The sequence below is a fragment of the Larimichthys crocea genome, chromosome XXI (genome assembly GCF_000972845.2).
Source record: "Larimichthys crocea isolate SSNF chromosome XXI, L_crocea_2.0, whole genome shotgun sequence".
NCBI classification, from domain to species: domain Eukaryota; kingdom Metazoa; phylum Chordata; class Actinopteri; family Sciaenidae; genus Larimichthys; species Larimichthys crocea.
In genome coordinates this window covers 14,467,809-14,483,455 of record NC_040031.1, presented here as the reverse complement: position 1 = coordinate 14,483,455, position 15,647 = coordinate 14,467,809, and the positions used below count along the sequence as shown (strand labels likewise).

The 15,647-nt window shown below is 40.6% G+C and overlaps 2 protein-coding genes across 3 annotated transcripts; one reads left to right on the top strand and one right to left on the bottom strand.

The window, feature by feature from the left end:
- The first annotated feature begins 789 nt into the window (after positions 1 to 789).
- Positions 790 to 5,922, top strand: mapda (N6-Methyl-AMP deaminase). 2 transcript variants are annotated; one of them, XM_010757255.3, is made up of 10 exons: positions 790 to 977; positions 1,101 to 1,231; positions 1,425 to 1,485; positions 2,873 to 2,960; positions 3,036 to 3,117; positions 3,260 to 3,386; positions 4,747 to 4,827; positions 4,900 to 5,038; positions 5,132 to 5,232; positions 5,587 to 5,922. In XM_010757255.3, the coding sequence occupies exons 1-10, from the start codon at positions 930 to 932 to the stop codon at positions 5,776 to 5,778; spliced, it is 1,050 nt and encodes a 349-aa protein (XP_010755557.3). In that variant the 5' UTR covers positions 790 to 929; the 3' UTR covers positions 5,779 to 5,922. The 2 variants fall into 2 exon arrangements, with proteins under 2 accessions (XP_010755557.3, XP_027128804.1); XM_027273003.1 differs by lacking the exon at positions 790 to 977 and having other exon boundaries at positions 1,106 to 1,231; positions 1,351 to 1,485.
- Positions 5,908 to 14,185, bottom strand: nat10 (N-acetyltransferase 10). The gene is made up of 29 exons (XM_019260926.2): positions 14,029 to 14,185; positions 13,816 to 13,942; positions 13,621 to 13,712; positions 12,866 to 13,037; positions 12,626 to 12,748; positions 12,478 to 12,539; positions 12,280 to 12,394; positions 11,674 to 11,781; positions 11,433 to 11,566; positions 11,254 to 11,347; positions 11,069 to 11,167; positions 10,851 to 10,987; positions 10,592 to 10,716; positions 10,356 to 10,506; positions 9,564 to 9,660; positions 9,354 to 9,470; positions 9,157 to 9,258; positions 8,987 to 9,061; positions 8,786 to 8,902; positions 8,525 to 8,658; positions 8,388 to 8,436; positions 8,208 to 8,304; positions 8,007 to 8,114; positions 7,751 to 7,923; positions 7,547 to 7,666; positions 7,347 to 7,445; positions 6,988 to 7,061; positions 6,388 to 6,468; positions 5,908 to 6,306 (listed from the first exon to the last, which is right to left on the bottom strand). The coding sequence occupies exons 2-29, from the start codon at positions 13,927 to 13,929 to the stop codon at positions 6,162 to 6,164; spliced, it is 3,114 nt and encodes a 1,037-aa protein (XP_019116471.2). The 5' UTR covers positions 13,930 to 13,942; positions 14,029 to 14,185; the 3' UTR covers positions 5,908 to 6,161.
- Positions 14,186 to 15,647: the final 1,462 nt, after the last annotated feature.

Below are 15,647 nucleotides of genomic sequence, written 5' to 3'. Positions count from 1 at the left end.
AAAAACAAATATACATTTGGCTCACATACCAACTCAGATTCAGATTTGTACAGGCAAGACATTCTGTAGTCATCCCATAAAAATTTCTAAAAATGTCTTACACTATGGTCACTTTACATTACAATACTCTTTGTATATATCATGCAACTTTTATCCTCAGGTCTTGTCTGTTTTTGAAGGTTGATTGTTTTCGTGTTTATCGTGTAGGTTATAGATATTTCTGTCTGTTTATTGTGTTTTTTGTTTTTGCCTATTCTACTTTTTTCTAATTTTGTAGTGTATGCTACACTTTCCTCTGCTGCTGTAACAAGTAAATTTCCCCGTGGTGGGATGAATAAAGTATATCTAATCTAATATCTATCTATCCCACTTTTATCCTCAGGTCTTGTCTGTTTTTAAAGGTTGATTGTTTTTTTGTGTGTTTATTGTGTAGGTTATAGATATTTCTGTCTGTTTATTGTGGGTTTTTTTTTTCTAATTCTGTAGTGTATGCTACACTTTCCTCTGCTGCTGTAACAAGTAAATTTCCCCATGGTGGGATGAATAAAGTCATTTTAATCTAATCTAATCTAATCTAATCTAATCTAATCTAATCTAATCTAATCTAATCTAATCTAATCTAATCAAAGTTTTCTTTTAAATCTGTCAGCGGTGCACAGGTCAGATATACAAAGTAGTATATGTAAGGGGTTGTTATTTCTGTTAATGAGTAAAATCTTATTAATTTCTTGCCCAAAACTGCTTCAAGTACAAGTGGAGTTAGCGGAACCCTTTTTTTTTTTGTTTTACCGAGGCGGTGTTGTTTCTTTGTTGCACTCTGCGGTGCGACACAGAAATGCGCACTGAAAACAGAGGCTGGCTGTGACAGACGGTTTGAAAACTCACCCCTCCGTGATTTACTCACTCAGAACTTGATTTGTTTCGACTTTATGATGGATACTGAGGCTGATGTCTTCTATCGGGAGCTGCCCAAAGTGGTAAGTTATAAATATATGTAGAGAAAAACAAAGTTTTTAAAGAGTAATACGTAGTTTGTTTAAAAAAACGGTTGTGGCTAAGCTACATGCTAACGTCAGCCGTTTTTTTTTAACGGTCGCCAGGAGCTTCACGCGCACCTCAACGGCTCCGTCAGCTTTGAGACCATCGAGAAACTCATCGGCAGAAAACCTCACCTCAACATTGAACACGGCATGACTGCTATCGGCAAAGGCCAGCGGAGGACGCTGGACGAGTGCGTATAACTTTATCGATTCATTCATTCATTCATTCATTTGGCTGCTTAGTGTGAGTGTTGAGTGTTGAGTAAATGTTAGCGTGTGTTGTTGTTTCTGTGTGTTCAATGGGACTCAGCTGCATTCAGGCAGACAATAGTACACTGACAATGAGAAGAGGGGTCAGCATTAAAGCGACATGTGGCTCCGCAGGTGTTTTCAGGTATTCAAGGTCATCCATCAGCTGGTGGACACAGAGGAGGACATCCTGATGGTGAGGACTGGCTGTTTGTTTGTCTGTCTTTCATATTAAATCACACTGGGGGACACACAATTTTTGTTGAGTTAGGTCTGACAGCTGTTTTTCAGAATCAGAAATACTTTATTAATCCCTGCAGGGAAATTGTTTTTTTTACAGCAGCCCCCATACGGTAAGTGAGATAGTAAGTAATAGCAAGAAAACAAAACTTTAACACTATACACCTATAAGATATCCTATTTTAACACTATATACACATGTATAAATAAATAAAACCAAGTAACCGTGAACTATGCAATATGTAAATCTAAAACCTTATAAAGAATTTAGTCTTTGAGAGACTGGACAGAGAATACACTGATTGTTTAAAGTGCAGTATGCATGCGTGAGAAAATTGCACTTATGTATTGCACAATCCAGTTCGATAGCTCCTGGACTTGACTTGAGTGTCTGATATTTTGAGGGAGGAGTTGTAGAGACTGATGCTCACAGGTAGGAAAGACTTCTTGTGTCTCTCTGTGGAGCATCTTGGTGCCAGCAGTTTCTGACTGAAGGTGCTCCTGAGTCTGTCCAGCACCTCATGGAGTGGGTGGAAGTCATAGTCCAAAGATAGCCCCGCACCTTTAGACAGCATCCTCCTTTCCAACACCACAGTCGGCGAGTCCATCTGCACCCCCGCAACATCACTGGCCTTACGAATTAGTCTGTTAATCCTGTTGGCTTCAGTTACCTTCATACTGCTACCCCAGCACACAACAGCAAAGAAGATATCGCTGGCCACCACCGACTCGTAGAACATCCTCAGCATCGTCCCACAGATGTTAAAAGATCTCAGAAGATAGCAACGGCTCTGACCCTTTCTGTAGACAGATTTTTAACTAATCTTTGGGTGCGGAATCCAAAACTGATCTCAGTTTTTCTCTATCATGTCAAGTTTTTTAACTATAGGATCCCCATTTTCTTTAAAAAAATATATGAAAAATACTGTACTTAACAGGTATGTGCTTGTTTGTCGAATTCTTGTGAATTTTAAAATATGCATCATTGCTGTCACTGCGTCCTTCAACATCACTCAGATCTTCTAGAGGAGGTAGATGTTCAAAAACTGACACTGGAGTTTCAGCTGAATGAGGCATTGGTCTTATAGCTGACAGTAGATTAGGTTTTTCTATTTTACTTTTATTTTTCTTGTTAAATCCTGATGTTTTCACTAAACAAAAGTAACAGTCTGTGCAATGATCTTTTTGCTCTCGCCAAACCACGGGGATACCAAATGCCAAACTTTTCACGTGTTCCTTTGGTCCACATCCGTAAACTCTCGACACACTGCTTGCACACTTTGTAAGGGGCTCATGGCTTGTTCCCCAGTGTTATCAGTAACACCTGTTCGTTTTCTTTCCAGGTGGCGACAGATGTTATAAAAGAGTTTGCGGCTGATGGCGTTAAATATTTAGAGCTGAGGAGTACACCGAGGGAGGAGAAAAGCACAGGTGAGTGTGTCAACATGGGGGCCGTGATTTACTGTGTACTATTGTAAGCTTAAGAGTTTATTTTCTGTTTACTAGGATTGACTAAGAAGAGATACATTGAAACTGTCATCAAAGCCATACAGCAGTGTAAAAGCGAGGGAGTAGACATTGATGTCAGGTATGTGTGGCCTGTTTGTTTCAGTTTCTCATCTCAGCATCTCTACAAGTCCAGAAATATATCTTCAGTGTGAAAAAACACCAATATATTGCATGGTGTTTTAAGTGTGCATGCTTCTAAATGAGCCCTTCTTGTCCTAAAGGTTTTTGGTGGCGATTGACCGCAGGAATGGGACTGAAGTTGCCGTGGAGACAGTAAAGCTGGCCAAGGAGTTTATGCTGTCCTCTGATGGTTTGGTGGTGGGAATCGATCTCAGTGGGGATCCAACGGTCAGTCAGCCAGTTTGGGGCTTGTGGAATAAAAAAGAAAAGTGCAGTTTTGCTCTGAATCATCTGAGTTTAAACAACACTAGGTATTAGTAAAATAAGCTTACAGGTCATGAGTACTTTTACAGTTGATACTCTTGTACTGGTACACTATTGTACTAGTGTCAGTTTTCTGATACATTTATGAAGGTAATATAATGCTCAGGCCTCCCAAAGTTCACAGTTGCCAGACTTAGATTTGAACATCATGCTAACTAAATTCATGTTACTGGATAATCTATACAAGTATATTTAGTAAGTATATTTAAAAACATAAAAAACTTGTAGGCCACACCTCTGTGACCTTTCAACCCCTGACCTGTAACCTGTGCTCTTAATTAGGTCAGCAAGCTCATCTTTTTTTTTTTTTTTTACCTGCAGTCAGAGCATCACTATGTTACATGTGATTTTTAACATGTCAAATATTAACATGTCTGAGAAACATTAGAGCGATGTCGCACTAAAAAACCTAAACTGCAGCTATAACTCAAGAGTTTTCTCTACTTTGGTTTTTATTGAAGGACAGGACAGGTCTTGCTGAGAATGTGTCATTTGTGGTGAGAAGCTAGCTAGGCAGCATGAAGCCAAGCAAACGGGAAACAACGTCAGGAAATAAAAACGTCACATCTGACATTCCCTCCCTGGTCAGAGGTATGTAGGCCCCAGGTGGCCGTTAGTTTAGAAATGAGCAGGATCTCACACAGAAGAAAAAAATGACAAGATTATTGATTGTTTTTGGTGACTGCTGACACAATGAAAGTAAAAAAACCTCAAAAGCAGAACAACAGTCTCTCACTGAAGTGTGATGTTTCCATTCAGCTAGCTTCGGTGCAGTTTTCTGCACGTTTCTGGTCATAGTTGTGACTTACCCTAGTATGGTGGTCTGTGAAGGTTCTCCGTCTTTCGAGTTATTTTTTCCTCGAGAAGAGTTAGACCCAGAGGCAGCTGAACTTGTTTGTAGATCTGTGAAGATGTTATTGCAAATGCCACGACTTGGACTTTAGTGCTGACAGTTTCTGCCTGTTACAGTTGGTGGGTGTGTTTCTCCAACAGACCACAGTGTGAACTCTTTTGTATCATTTTGCTTTGTCATACTTAAAAGCATTTGAATTTTTTTAAACGGTGTTTCAAAATATATTTTTTTGTCAATCTGAGTGGCACAAATGAAATGCCATTCAGTGCATTGTTTCTTCAAATCCTCCAAAATGTTAGACATTTAATAGACATTTATTGCCAGATTAAAAATGTGCGTGTGTCTTTCCATCAAGGGCAGTTGCTTGATTTTGTGACATTACTTCCTGTTAATGCAGTTTTTGTTTTTAAGGTTGGCCATGGCAAAGACCTACTTCCTGCTCTACAGATGGCCAAGAACTGTGGACTGAAGTTGTCACTGCACCTCTCAGAAGTATGAATACAACATTTTTATTTGTAGTCACATTATCTGAGTTCTCTGACATTACAACAAAAATGGTTACAGATACAATCACAGCTGGAGGAATCAGACTTGCTGTTGGATCTTCCTCCAGACAGGATCGGTCACGGCACTTTCTTGCATCCTGACGTGGGTGGATCTCAAAGTGTTTTTGACAAAGTGGTGAAGAACAACATACCGCTGGGTAAGGCTAAGATCAAACGATTCATCTTTTGTAGCAGCTACACTAAAAAAAAAAAAAAACCTTTTTGATTTCTCATCTTTCTGTTTCTTGTAGAGCTTTGTCTGACATCAAATGTTAAAGGACAAACTGTACCAAGTTACTCGAAACATCACTTCAAATACTGGTACCAGTTGGGACATCCAAGTGTGATTTGTGTAAGTTAAAAAAAAGAATTGGGGCTGTGCACCATTTAAAATGTTGACTGATTTTAAGTCTCAATACTGTTGGCAAATTATTCTTTATTTGGAATATATTTATAAAAGATTTTCACCTTTTCAGTCAACTAATTTAGCCTAACTTATCAAATGTTTATCTTAATAGAAATACCCACAAATGTCGGCAGTACTAAAGTATTTATACCCAGTACTCTGCTGAAAAGTGATTTTAGTTCTTGAAAATGCAACTCAGCTTCTGTCTTTAGAACCTCGTCGGTAACAATGTTAAACTTAGAAATGACAATTGATGGGGAAGTTAACAATAGATGAGGTTTATTCTTTGTCACATTACAGACTGACGATAAAGGAGTCTTCTGTACAGACTTATCTCAGGAATATCAACTGGCAGCTTCCACGTTTGGTCTCAGTCGTGAAGCCGTATGGGAGCTCTCCCAGCAGGCCATAGACTGCATCTTCGCACCCGATGCTGTGAAACAGCAGCTCAAACAGAAGTGGATTGATTTAAAGCCTCAGGTGTTCAAATGACCCGTTCAGAGGACCCCAAAGCCGACGATATACCTCAAATAACAGTTTTTAAAAACCTTTCCATAAACTTTTTACAAGTCTTTGTAGAACTCATAATAACAAAAGGGATCTGGGACAATACTTGAAGTAAATACCTCTTTAGTACAACAGAGTACGTGTGTTATTTTCTGCTGATATACAGTGTCTGTCTTTCACTCAACAACGCAACAAACTTTTTATGACATAATGTAAAAATATTGGTGTATTTGGGGAGCAGATAAAAAAAAATCTCAATGGATATCCAGCCTTCCGGATGCTCTTTAGTATCAAGTCCGTCCAAGATATCCAAAGTTCTCTAAATTACAGGTGACACACACTGTCCTGTCAAGGCAGTACCGTTACGTTCACACCTTCTTTCCAAATTTGCCGTGCTTGTCCTTGTTCTTCTTGAATTTTCCATGCTGTGTTTCCTTCTTTTTGAGTTTTCCATGCTGTGGAGCTCCATTGCTTGCTACGGCGTTTCCCCCATCCAGCTTCCTCTTCTTGTCGCTGTTGGGAGAAAGACATTGTTACAAATATATTTCTACAACAACCAGACACCACCGCCAAAGAACCTGAATGTCACTGCACCTCTTGATGCTGACAATAGCTGCGCTCCCTGCTTTCTTCAACACCTGGTCCCATTCATCCTCATGTCCACGGATCTTGTACCTATAAATACAAAGAAAATCATTAGATTAGATTTAACTTTGTCATTACACATGTATGAATACAAGGCAACGAAATGCAGTTTAACATCTAATCAGAAGTGCAAAGTGCAATAGATACAGATAAATGCAGTATTTACAGTAGTGCAAGTAAGGTGAATATGTACAGATAAACAATGTGTGTAGTAGTTATGGGCAGATTATATACAAATAAGTTATGGGAGAAAAATGTACAGGTAGTGCAAATAATAAATTAACAGTGCAAGATACAGATGTGACTAAACTAATATTCAGATGTATTACAATACTGTACAAGAGGGCTAACTATACAGTACAGATGTATGTTTGTTTTTTGCTGTTTTTTTTGACACTATGAACAGCTGTGCAAGTCCAGGGGTGATCATCTTTGGGCAGAGTTCAATAGGGTGATAGCTGAGGGGAAGAAGCATTACAGTAGATATTTCCCTGAACATTTACTTGAAAAGGCTACACACAAAGAATGACCAAAGCCACCCATACTTACTCTTCCAGGTCCATTTCTTTCACTTTCTCCACATCCTGCTTGTGTTTCTCCTCAAACTCCTTAGCAGCTTCACTCTATTAGTAGAGGGAAAACATTGTAATCATAAAGTGATGCAAGGTGAAGTGATGCACATTTTTTTCTATATAATATCACAGTTGTAAAACAAAAACAGCCAGATTTAAAAATTTCCCAGGGACAAAGGTGACCCTCTTCTTCCCCCCCAACAAGCAGCTCAAAATAAAAAAATATTTAATTCACTATCAGAAAAACAAGAAAAGCAAAACATTCTTACATGAGAAACTGAAACTAGCCAGTGTTTTGCATTATTGCGTGACGAATCAAGATCGTTAACCTCATACCAGATCATCATTAAGACTTCTGACTGTCGGCTCCAGGGAAACATCTTTCGTGGTGGCCATCTCTGCCTCAATAGCTTTTTCTTGGATGTTGGTGAAAACCTAGAAGAGAAGAGAGAATTTAATGTTACAGTTTTAAGGTAGGGGTTATGGCATCATATTTATTGTTTTTCAATGGATCATGACTTTAAGAATGGACTTACTTGCACTATTTTCCGGATCAGACGGTTGAAGAGGCCCATGAGCTGCGAGCTTGGGAGTTCAATTTCCTTTTCTAGCTGTTCTACAGATTTGTGCTGTAACCCTACACCCAGCAGTAACGCCTAGAAACAACAGAGACAATCAACAAATACGACAATAAAACTGAATAGAAAACACCTTAGACTATAACAAAAGCGGAAACTTACACACTGTGCGGCTGAGAGAGACACGCCACCCAGCTGCTTGAGGAAAAAGACGCGTGCCACTGTCGGGATCAGGTCCATGATGAGGTGGTAGTCCACCATGCTCCTCGAATACAACTCCAGACGTTTTAGGTCGTAAGGGCTGAAAAGGGCTGCCAGCTCGGAGCTACTGAGAGCTGTGAAGGTCAAAGAGAAGTCAGTTTAGCTTCATAGGGGTGTATAGGAGATCTGATTAGGTTAGTTAGTGCAGGAGTCTTACTGCTCATCTCCTCCTTGGACTTCTTATCCTGCAGGATGGTGAGTGCCAAGCTTGGATGGAAGTTGCCAAACTGGTAGGAGAGGAGGGACAGGAAGCGTCGCCTGAAATCTGAAGCGAAGAAAAAAACTCCTCAGTCAGATTATAATACATTTAAAACACACCTGATCTCCACAGGTAACATGAAAAGTCGTGGAGGCTCACCTTTCCAGAAGGCAGACAGCCACTGGCTCTGCTCTGGGGCGTCTTCTGTATTCAGCTCCTTCAGCATCACACAAGAGTGCTCTCCTGTCAGGTCATTCTAGATACAAACAAAGAAATACACCAACAATTACAGCACATGTTGCACAGAAACTTTTAAAAAAAAAAAGGCTTTATACTTACAGGTGTTTGTCGTAAGTAGACTGGAGTATAACCTGCTTTCTTCCAGAACCTGTCAGGTTACAGAAAGAGATGACATTTCTAAAATCTGCATAAATATTACAACCCTATTCCCCTTCTTCATGTGCAAGGACACTCACTTGAGCAGCTGTGCAGTAAGGCCATAGGAAACTCCTAGATAGTCCAGCCTCTCTGCTCTCCTCTCACTCAACTTCAGCAGCAGAGGAGGAAGCTCCTTCCGTGGAGTGATCACCTCTTCCAGCAGACTGACAGCCTGACAACGAGAGGCAACAACGGGGATACTATCACTCATGTGTGTTTACCAAATATAATCTCTAAATTGGGTTTTTTACTCTTGTTACGCCTCATGTCTTTCAGCTGAACACATTTTATGTCTTTACCTCACTGCTGACGGAGGTGATCACATTCTGATTTGAGAGTGTGCTCTCATCCATGGTGGGAAACTTGCCCTCGTAGTACATCTGCAGAAGCTGGAGAGCTCTGGAGCCGTAGCCCATCTGGTGGACAGATGGGAAACCAGTTACACCCAGCGTGGATACAAATTAATTAAAAACTGGACAAACAGATTGAGTGATTTTTACCCCTTGGTAGTCTGGATTGACAGCTATTCGCACCACTCTGGCTCCAGAGAGGCCGCCGAACTCTGGGTCTTGGAACTGAAAAGAAATAAAAAAGCAGAGGATTCATGTTTGCAGTGTGAAAACGTGTGAGCTGTAATGAATTTGTTCAAAGCTCTGAGACTGGTGTGTACCTGTTCTGACACCGTCCATGGAATGAGGTCACCAGAGGCTTTTTTTCCTCTGGACAGACTGTTCAGGATGGACTGTCTAGATATTTCTCCTTCCAGACACACCTGTGGGACCAAAGAAGATTAATGCTTTAAAATCATGAAATTATTTAGCTGTTTGCTTTTAAATTTGTGCAACACACAGTTCCATCCCGTCTTACCTGCACCACAGCGAGGACCTCAGGCAGCGAGTTCTGTGTGGGGGGGACAGGTGGAAGGAGGCAAAAGAGGTGATGGGCCGGAGCATCAGACAACATCTGCAGGTCGTTTGGTGAATTCTGGATCCAGAGAAAACAAAGTCAGCAAATAAAACACAAAGACAACAAAACATCTGCGTGAAGGACATTATGCGAGTTACGTGATGAATTCACCTTGTAGTGCGATGCCACGTAGAGTGCCATCAGCCTCTGCAGGAAGGCCTCAGATGCCTTGTGGTAACAGAATAACGTGTCTCTGTTCACATAATATCTGGACAACGTGGGATGAGGAAAACTACAACGTTTTGTTTTAGACTCGAGTTCTGTCAGCCAATATATATTTAATATTCAACACTGATTTGATCTGCGTTTGGATATGTGGCTTTGAATCAGTGTAGCTACTGGTTAATCATAAAGTAAAAATGAATATGTGTTCTGAGTTTGTCCGATCAAAGAAGGAAGTGTTATTAACCACTCAGCCAGATTTGCATATCAACATGTTGGAATTGCATTTACACGGCCACGGCAGGTGATAATCGATTAATAATTTAAGTTGACTAAAAAAGCAAAACATTGTCCAGTTCCAGCTTCTCAAATGTGTCAATTATTTACTTTTCTTCTTCTTGTTTAAAGGTGAACTGAATCATTTTTCTTTTTGACTGTTGGTTGGCTGAAACAAGCAACCTGAAGGCATCACAGCTTACACTGTAGGAATTCTTTACGGGCACATTTCTGTTTTTTTCTGACCAAACATGATAATAATTATGAGCTGCAGCCCTACTCTTAATTCGTGTTATTACTGAAATGTCATCAGAGAAACGCTTTCGTTTTTATCAGTGCTGTTTTTAAAAAATTCTTTTATCTTAAACACTGACCGTCCAGCTCAATCACATATGTAGTTATTATATATAGTCCGTGACAGGCCTTGACTAGCCATGAGAGTAACTTCAAGTACATCAAGGATACAGGTCACACGTCTGTGGAAGTGGGCACCCAGAAATGAGCCTGGGTATGTTCATACAGTCCAGACAGAGAAGATCATTCAGCCATTTTTCTACAGCATCTCCTGGAGCGTACCGAATGGACTCATGAAGAGCGACTTCGTGGAGAGAGCGAGCTGCGTACGGAAAACAGGTCAACAAGGAGTCAGACACATGATGGAGACACACTGAACACACACACACACACACACAGATATTTACCTGCCGCTAGCCTCGCTGTGTTGGCGGTCCTGTTCTCGGCTGACATGTTCTGCTGACTGTCTGCACTCTGCTGCCTCAACTGCTGGATGAGCTTGAGGGAAAGAGAGCGCCCAGTGCCTTCATAGCTGCAGAGAGGAAAGAACATGACAAAGCAGTTTAGCTGACATCTTATTATACTGAACTAAACTTTGTAACAGTATCCAGACAAGAGTAATGCGGTCTTCAGTCATGTAAAATATAATTTGGCTCCATTACTGACCCATTGATGGTGGAAGCCATAAAAACCAGATAAGGCCCGAGCAGCTTCTTCACCAGAGGAAGAGGAATGGCTGCAGCCTCGTCAATGACCAGCAGTTCAGCCTGGCCCAGCTTCACTGCGTCCCCTGGGTGGATGTACTGTTGGTCACATAAACAGGAAGGTTAGAGCTGTGTAGTTATTATAAATAAAGAGGAAACAGATGGTCTGGTCTCGTTTACCTGAATTGTCTGCCGGTGCTCTTTGAAGATATTCACCCGCACCACAGCTTTGTTGAACTCCGGGTTCAAGGACTGGATGATTTCATAGTCAAGATGCTCCTACGAATGCAAAAAGGCAGATATGAAGCGGTATGAACTCACAGCGTTCACACACACACTTGCTGATACAGATGAGGATTCTCTACCTGATACTGCAGGGAATCGAAGCCTTTGAAGATGAATTCAAACATGGTGTGGAGGTTGTCCGGGCTCGGTGAGGTTACAAAGATGTTGGAGTAGCTGAAGAATGTCAGGCAATCATTAGCAAGAATTCTGGACTAATAGACTAAACTGATATTTTTACAACGTTATAAAACCAAGTTACCCAAAAGCCACAGCTCCAGCGACAGCCAGCCCCAGTGCTGCAGACTTGCCTCGACCACGGGCAGCAGTCAGAGCCACGGTGCTCCTCAGAGTCTTCTCTGAGATCGCCTCGATGAACTTCAGCACTCCTTTAGCCTAGAGAATAACACAAACATTTAGAATAACATTCATGAAGACTGAAAAAACGAGAAATGATGACTACTGAGGTGAAATTTCACAAAGGTGATCTTTAAGGTCCTGACCTGGTCCATGGTCTTGCAGCAATCCACCAACACACCCACAGGCTGAGTGTCCTGAAGGGATTCCTTCAGATCCTTCAGCTCCTGTTCTCGTGGAGACAGACCGTCCTCCTGAAGGGGAGGAGACAACTGGTTAGAAATTATAAAACATATAGCAGGTACGCTCTATTTATAGAGCACTTATATAGAACAGTAGTCATAAAGTAGTTTTCTGGAAAGGAGGAAAGAAAAAAAAAGGGCACACATTGTACAAAATTATACAACCTAAACTAATTTGGATTGATCTTGGCAGAGTAAGAAGTCCCTGAAGAGCAGAGGCTCCTGTCTGAACATGTAACAGTTTGTAAGATAATAGTACAAGAGTTTTAAAAGATGTGACATTAAAAATAAAAAATGTTTAACATAATTTTTAAAAAGATGAAGATACTTTAAATGATATAAAACAAAGAAAAACAGAAAGGCACCACATTGGAGACGCTGGAAACAGTAAATGTTCTTTGTTTTTGATGGCAGACTTAACATGAACAAATAATTCCCTATTGCAGATTCATTTTCTGCTGATTAACTAATCAACTGAGCAACTAATCGTTTGTACTCTGATATATTCACCTGAGTCTTTGGAGGGATGGGCTTGATGTTTGCCATGTGGCTGGAGACTGGCAGGATGTTGAGTTGGTCGTCGATGACAACACAGTTTTTACAGGATGCAAGCGACAGAATGAACCTAGAAAAGGTAAAAAAGAAAATTAATGACACTGTTAACTTTTTGTTCCACTGACTCCAATGCAAAGCCTGATGAGTACTTACCTCTCATTGAACCTTCCCACCACATCCTGATGAGCCTCAGTCCGGTATCGAGAGTGCACGTCCTGGATGAAAACAAGCCACGTTAACCTCAAATCATCCGACTACTAAACGCACATATTCATAGAGATGGAGCAGGTGGCAGACTTACCATAGTCATAGTGTACAGCTGCTTGAGAGAGTTCATCGTCCTCAGCAGTAACACCACGATACCGCCTCCTTCCACAGTCTCAATCGTTCTCGCTAAGAGGTTGGGAGTGAGAGCTTCAAAATCCTGCGAGACACAGAAAACAACTAAGTCAAATACACTGACTACATCAGCTTATTAGTCGACAGTGGTGACCCAACAAAACTAAGCATCTCCGCTTAGATCCATCCTGGAGCGACTCACCTGCAAGACGCACATGCCGAACGTGTTTCCCAGGATCTTGTGCGTCTCGTTGTAGTAGCAGTAGCGGATGTTGGTCGCAGCGATGAAGAGTTCAAACGGGTCGTCCTGATTCAGATTCAGCGTGCCTGTTTTGATCTTCTTTTGCAGCTGTCTCATGCGCTTCTTCCGGTTGCTGTTGTCACAGACATTTTGGACAGATCACTACATTTACATTCAGTCATTTAAGCTGACGCCTTTATCCAGAGCAACTTACAAAAAAAAGGGAAACGATGTAAGAGGCTTTGTATGTATTGTGTTTTTTGTTGTTTTGTGGAGGTCTCCTGTGGATGGCACTTTCTCCCCCCTATACTGGTATTAGTTTGGTGGGATGTCCATTTGTGTAGCATATCTTGATTTGGGTTTGTGTTTGCTGAGACACTAAATGTTCCTTGGTTGTTGTGTTTTTTATATGCATAATTTTAAATAAAAAAAAGAAAACAGAAACAATAAAAAGGGTACAGTGCGATTAGGACGTGTTGTCAGGAATAAGTACTGTGACAGTTATAGAGGGGATAGATTTATCATCTCCAGTTGTTGGTAGAGCTTGGAGAGGAGACACTCTCTGAAGAGCTGGGTCTTTTTTTATATAAAGGTAGAGATGGACGCCCCTGATCTGGTAGGAACTGGTCGACGAGAAGAGTTTGGATTGCCCTGAGCATACAGGTGGCAGAGCCCAACACCCAGTAAACATCTAAACAGAGGAAGGTTACACTCACCTGCTGAAGCCGAGGTCTTTTTTGTAGCACCACAGCACAGAGGGTCGTGCTCTGACGCTGGCTTTAGACAGCATGTGATGCAGAATGACGACCTGGATCAGGGATCAGGAGAGATGGCTCTGATTAGACTGATGTGGTCACATGAGCCCCAAACATAAAGCCTGCACATGGAGGAGGTGAAGGATGAAACATTACCTGATCTCTCCCTCGGTCTCCCACCACAACAAACATGGTCCGGTGCTGCAGAGCGACTCCATTCTCTATCTGCACACGGATCCGGTTGTCTACCTTCTTGCGGACTGTCGCCATCGTTTATCTATCACTGATAAACACGTGAGATATGAGCGATGCGACGCGACATGAAGCGACGATAATAACAGCAGCGGGTCACGTGGTGAGAGCACTCACCGTGAGCTTCAGACACAGACTAACTCTTTGTTTGATCGTCATAAAGCTGCAGCAGGTCGATGGTTGGCTTCACATGTCAGCCATCATGCTGTTGATACTCTCACGTGGAGACACTCGCTCGTGGAGGACCCCCCGGCATGACGTCAAATCCGCGCGACGGTCACCACGTGGGAAACGAGGCAGGTTTACAGGTGAAAGTCTGAAAGTCTGAAAGTCAGTCTGTGACCTGACGAGCTGTGAATTTTCAAAAAGTGAATATTTTGTTACATATTCGTAGTAAATATCTTTTGATTGTGGCGTTTTAAAACTTTTTTTAGAAACGAGCAGCTCAGATAATACGGAAGCCCTGAGCGGTCATGGACGCCTTCATTTCATGTTAATTTCATTAATTTTCTTGATTTTTTAAAAGATGTTTAAAAGCCCATTTAACTGCTGAACACAAACACACTTTTATATCACGTTCATATTTTTGTTTTTATATTGCTATTATTCAATTGGTTGTTGATGTTATACATGTTTTTTTCTATTATCAGTGTCATTACTTTATGTAGTTATATTATTCTCTTTGTGTCAATTTTCTGTTCTTTATAACTGTGAAGTTTTAACTTTAAATAATTAAATAAGCCCAACTGGGTTTTCTGCCTCTCCCTGTAATTTACATTATTTGTTATCTTTATCGTTTCTATGTAATCTTAACTGCAAAATAAATAAAACAAACAAACAAAAAAATAAACAAAAAATTTCTCTAAATAACAAGATTTTGTTTTCCTGAGATAACATTAATTAATGCATTTTTATTTCCTTTGTTTTCTCGTGATAAGTTTTAATTTCATTTGTTTTCTCCTCCAGTGCTGGAAAATAAAGCCAATGTAGAAGTGCTAAAAAAAACTGTAATTCCTTGAGTGTCCACTTGAGACTGGCTGCAAAAGTGAGTCAGTCTCCATAAGTCCCCATGTTAAAATGTCCAACTTCACAGCAGAAATAATTATTACAGCCTGGTACAGAAAACAGTTTTGGTCTCTATCGCTAATTTCCACGTTCATGACAACTGTACTGAGGGTGAATTTTTCTTTAACTCAAACATTCAAATTATATTAAAGCTTAAAGTCATGCATAATTAACAGCTTTGATTGACAGGTAAGTGCTGTTACAGGCGCCATTTGGCCTGTCTGAAGTCCATCGATGCTCCACATCTTTGCCCATCAACTGGGAGGTCGGAAGAAGCAGTGCATCCAGCCAGTGCTGCATATTTTCAACTTCAAAACATTCTTTGTACGGTCATTGGTTTTCACAAGATAACAGGATAATTTTCTTGAGAGAACAAGACTTTGTTTTTTCAGAGATAACATTTTTTTTCATGCATTCCTACATTATATTTCCTCTGTTTTTATGCATTTGGTTGTAGTTGCCTCACACATGGAACACATTTAAAGTTACTTAATTGTGAATGGTGTAAGCTGGTTTAAGAAACAGATTCATGTAAGAACAACATGGCATTTAGGAAAGAAGTACTGACTGTAGCTATGTGAAAACCTCACAACGAAAATAAGAAAAAAGTAACAAATCTGTTGAAAATTATAAAGAATGAATTCAAAGTAAGAGAAAAGAAAACCACAACA

What these genes read in the sequence shown, in the direction of transcription:
- mapda (XM_010757255.3), top strand. Translation starts at nt 930, where the DNA reads ATGATGGATACTGAGGCTGATGTCTTCTATCGGGAGCTGCCCAAAGTG. An exon ending in ATCGGGAGCTGCCCAAAGTG is followed by an intron (nt 978 to 1,100) that starts GTAAGTTATAAA and finishes AACGGTCGCCAG; the next exon opens with GAGCTTCACGCGCACCTCAA. An exon ending in ATCTCAGTGGGGATCCAACG is followed by an intron (nt 3,387 to 4,746) that starts GTCAGTCAGCCA and finishes TTTGTTTTTAAG; the next exon opens with GTTGGCCATGGCAAAGACCT.
- nat10 (XM_019260926.2), bottom strand. Translation starts at nt 13,929, where the DNA reads ATGGCGACAGTCCGCAAGAAGGTAGACAACCGGATCCGTGTGCAGATA. An exon ending in GTGGGAAGGTTCAATGAGAG is followed by an intron (nt 12,395 to 12,477) that starts GTAAGTACTCAT and finishes TACCTTTTCTAG; the next exon opens with GTTCATTCTGTCGCTTGCAT. An exon ending in ATGGCTTCCACCATCAATGG is followed by an intron (nt 10,717 to 10,850) that starts GTCAGTAATGGA and finishes TCCTCTCTGCAG; the next exon opens with CTATGAAGGCACTGGGCGCT.